Source organism: Sinocyclocheilus rhinocerous, unplaced genomic scaffold (genome assembly GCF_001515625.1).
Source record: "Sinocyclocheilus rhinocerous isolate Xijiao unplaced genomic scaffold, SAMN03320098_v1.1 scaffold1046, whole genome shotgun sequence".
Lineage (NCBI taxonomy): Eukaryota > Metazoa > Chordata > Actinopteri > Cypriniformes > Cyprinidae > Sinocyclocheilus > Sinocyclocheilus rhinocerous.
Window position 1 is genome coordinate 212727 of NW_015646218.1, and position 3170 is coordinate 215896.

The window sequence follows — 3170 nt, forward strand, 5'->3', positions numbered from 1 at the left end:
ACAGCTCAAAAAACCTACATTAAACACTTCATTTGTAGATAGCTACAGACCTGTCTCTCTCCTTCCAATCATAGTGAAAACACTTGAACGAGTTGTTTTCAACCAGGTATCACTTTTTCTTTCACAGAATGACCAACTGGACGTTAACCGGTCAGGTTTCAGCGATTCAACTGAGACTGCATTACTGTCAGTCACTGAAGCCTTGTGGATTGCGAAAACTGTTTCCAAATCATCAGTTCTCATTCTCATTCTAGGATCTAGCTGCTGCTTTTGACACTGTGAATCATCAGATCCTCTTTTCCACCCTCTCATCACTGGGCATCACAGGGATCCCACTTCGCTGGTTTGAATCCTACCTCATAGGTAGGTCTTTCAGGGTGGCCTGGGAAGGGGAGGTATCCAAAGCACCGCCTTCAGCTCAACCTGGCAAAGACTGGGCTTCTCGTTTTCCCTGCCACTCCGACTCTACAGCATGATTTCACCATTCAGCTAGGTTCATCAACAATTACCCCATCAAGCCTGAGATCTACAAGTGACCAACGCCTTGTGGTACCATCACAGAGAGGCACAAAATCACTTTACAAAACATTTTTGTTCACCGTTCCTGGCTGGTGGAATGATCTTCCCACCCCCATCTGGAATGCTGAATCTCGTTCGTCAATATTTGACTGCATCATAAAAAAATATAAATAAATTTAAAAAAAACTTTGCTTTCTCTTTCCTTAATCCCCCGTCTAGTACTTGTACTAATCTGAACAATGTCTGAAACTTTGTATTACAAGCACCTCCTGTGATTATTTGCCTCTTTATGGTGAATTGCTTGTTGTATTCTTCAATTGTAAGTTTCTTTTGATAATAGCGTCTGCTAAATGAATAAATGTAAATGCAATTCTCTTCCAGACCATATATACATATTTTCACACATTAACATATTGTGACCTTTCACATTGTGAAAACATTAACATGTTAAACAAAATATTTAACAAATCTGAAACATTTAAATAAATATAATTTCACTTAATACTTGCTCAATAACAAGCAAACAAAGAAACATATACTGTATAGTACAAAAAAGTGTAAAGATATATTTTTTTGTGTCTATTTTCTCACCAGTATAAATGCAACATAAATGTAATGACTGCATTCTAGATTTGAGAAACACAGAAAATTATGATTGTTACTGATGTTTCAGAGATTTCCACCACTTTGGTTGGTCTTCTTCACAACAAGTTAAAATCAACTTTTGCAGAGTACAAGACAGTTTTGCAACTTCTGCAATTCTGTTCAATAGAATATTAAGGTAGAATTGACACAGGAAAACCTAGTAGAATGACAATGATGGTATGGTGAGGTCAGGTGTGGAAAAAATAAATTAATACAATTCAGAATTTTGTCTGCATTTTCTTTCTTTCAGTACTCATTCCAGAACTCACGTCCAGAAGAGTTCTTTATAGACTCTCAGATCAAAACCTAACAGCAGTTTAGCACTTACTAGTTGTATAAATAGTATTATTTTACCTTTCAACTGCAACAACATTAATCAAGTTTTATTCTTTTCACACTTCATCTCAGTTAATCTACTTTCCGCTGCCCCCTTCTTACAGTTCTGTCTCTAACCTTCATTTTTACTGCTCAACTCACTATTATTATTTTTTTTTACATTTCTTTTTCTTCTACAATTGTGATATTTACATAACTCCCTTAAATTAAACTAACACTTAAAGGGGTCATGCCATGAGATTTTTGAAAGAACTTATACAATGAACTTAAACAGAACACAAAACTTTTTCCCCATTTCGAATTATATTGTAATGCAGGCTTTTAAACCTGTAATGTGATTATTTTTAGCAAATAAACATTTGATAAAAAAAGTCTTAAGTTATGGATGCGCCTTTTGGCATGATCAAAAAACTTATATGATTTATCAATCAAAGCAAAATATATTCAGTACACACAAGAAATTAAAAAAGGGGGGAACATAAACTGGAAAATAGTAATATTTCCATGTTGCATACAGGTTAGTCCTGAAAGCTAACATAAAGAAACAGTAAAAGAGTAATATTAAGGCTTCATGTGTCAAAAGTGTAAAAATAATCCACACTAAGATACACAGTATAACAATATTTAATGTTTATTATTTTTGACAACATATAAGGCAACAATCAGTGGCTTTACAATGACTTTTAATGTTAATTTGACACAGGCCTTCTTGAATTGTAGACCTTAACACCATTTTGCACAGATGAACGTGCATGTTTTGTCAGGAGAGCTCCAGTGGTCTGCTTCTCTCCACAGAGATCTCTGTTGAAGAAAAACAATCGGTTGAGGGCTGTGTCTGTAAAACTTATTGTAGGGTCTATGTCAGCTTCTCCAAAACAAAAAATGCAGTTGCAACTATTTATATTATATTATAATCGTTAATGAAAATAATCAACAAATTTGATTATCAATTAATCGCATCTGTGCGCTATGAATGGAATAACGCATTTCAGTGGAAAAAATGCATATGACACAGCTTGTCCTGTCAGGCGCTTGACAGACACATCTGCTGTTTAAAGCATTTGAGACGCGTTTTTCTCAGTACAACTTTTATTTCCCAGTTGTATCCTTATCTGGAAATGTTTGAAAGGGGAGGTTTCTAAGTCACAACTTCTTGCTACTGGGGTTCCTCAGGGCTCAGTGCTCACCACCTTCAACTCAACCTTCCGAAGACAGAACGGCTTGTGGTCTCAGCCAACCCAGCACTTCATCGCAACTTCTCTATACAGCTAGGTTCGTCAACCTTAAGTCCTTCTAGGACAGCCAGGAACCTTGGAGTTGTGATTGATGATCAGCTAAGCTTCACAGACCAGTTCTGCAAGTAAACGACGCCTTGTGGTACCATCCCAAAGAGGCACGAAATCAATCTCAAGGACCTTTACCTGGACTGTTCCAAGCTGGTGGAATGACCTGCCTATCTCAATTCGAGCAGCTGATTCTTTGACCATCTTCAAAAAAACCTATTTTTCGTCAGCTCTTGAATGAATGAATGAATGAGGCATTTATATAGCGCTTTATTGTGTATTTCTGTACACCTAAAGCGCTTTACAATCATGTGGGGGGGGTCTCACCTCAACCACCACCAGTGTGCAACATCCACTTGGATGATGCGACGGCAGCCAGCGGACAAC

The 3170-nt window shown here is 37.1% G+C and overlaps 1 protein-coding gene across 2 annotated transcripts in view; it reads right to left on the bottom strand.

The window, feature by feature from the left end:
* Positions 1–3170, bottom strand: part of LOC107707164 (sister chromatid cohesion protein DCC1-like) — a 42313-nt gene that overhangs the window by 31522 nt on the left and 7621 nt on the right. Inside the window, exon 9 of one of the 2 annotated variants that reach the window (XM_016511084.1) lies at positions 2172–2301. The exons of the other annotated variant lie outside the window; for it this stretch is intronic. Coding sequence (XP_016366570.1) covers positions 2190–2301 — 112 coding nt within the window. The 3' untranslated portion in view covers positions 2172–2189. Of the gene's footprint in view, positions 1–2171; positions 2302–3170 lie in introns of those variants that run through there. 2 annotated transcript variants of the gene reach the window in all.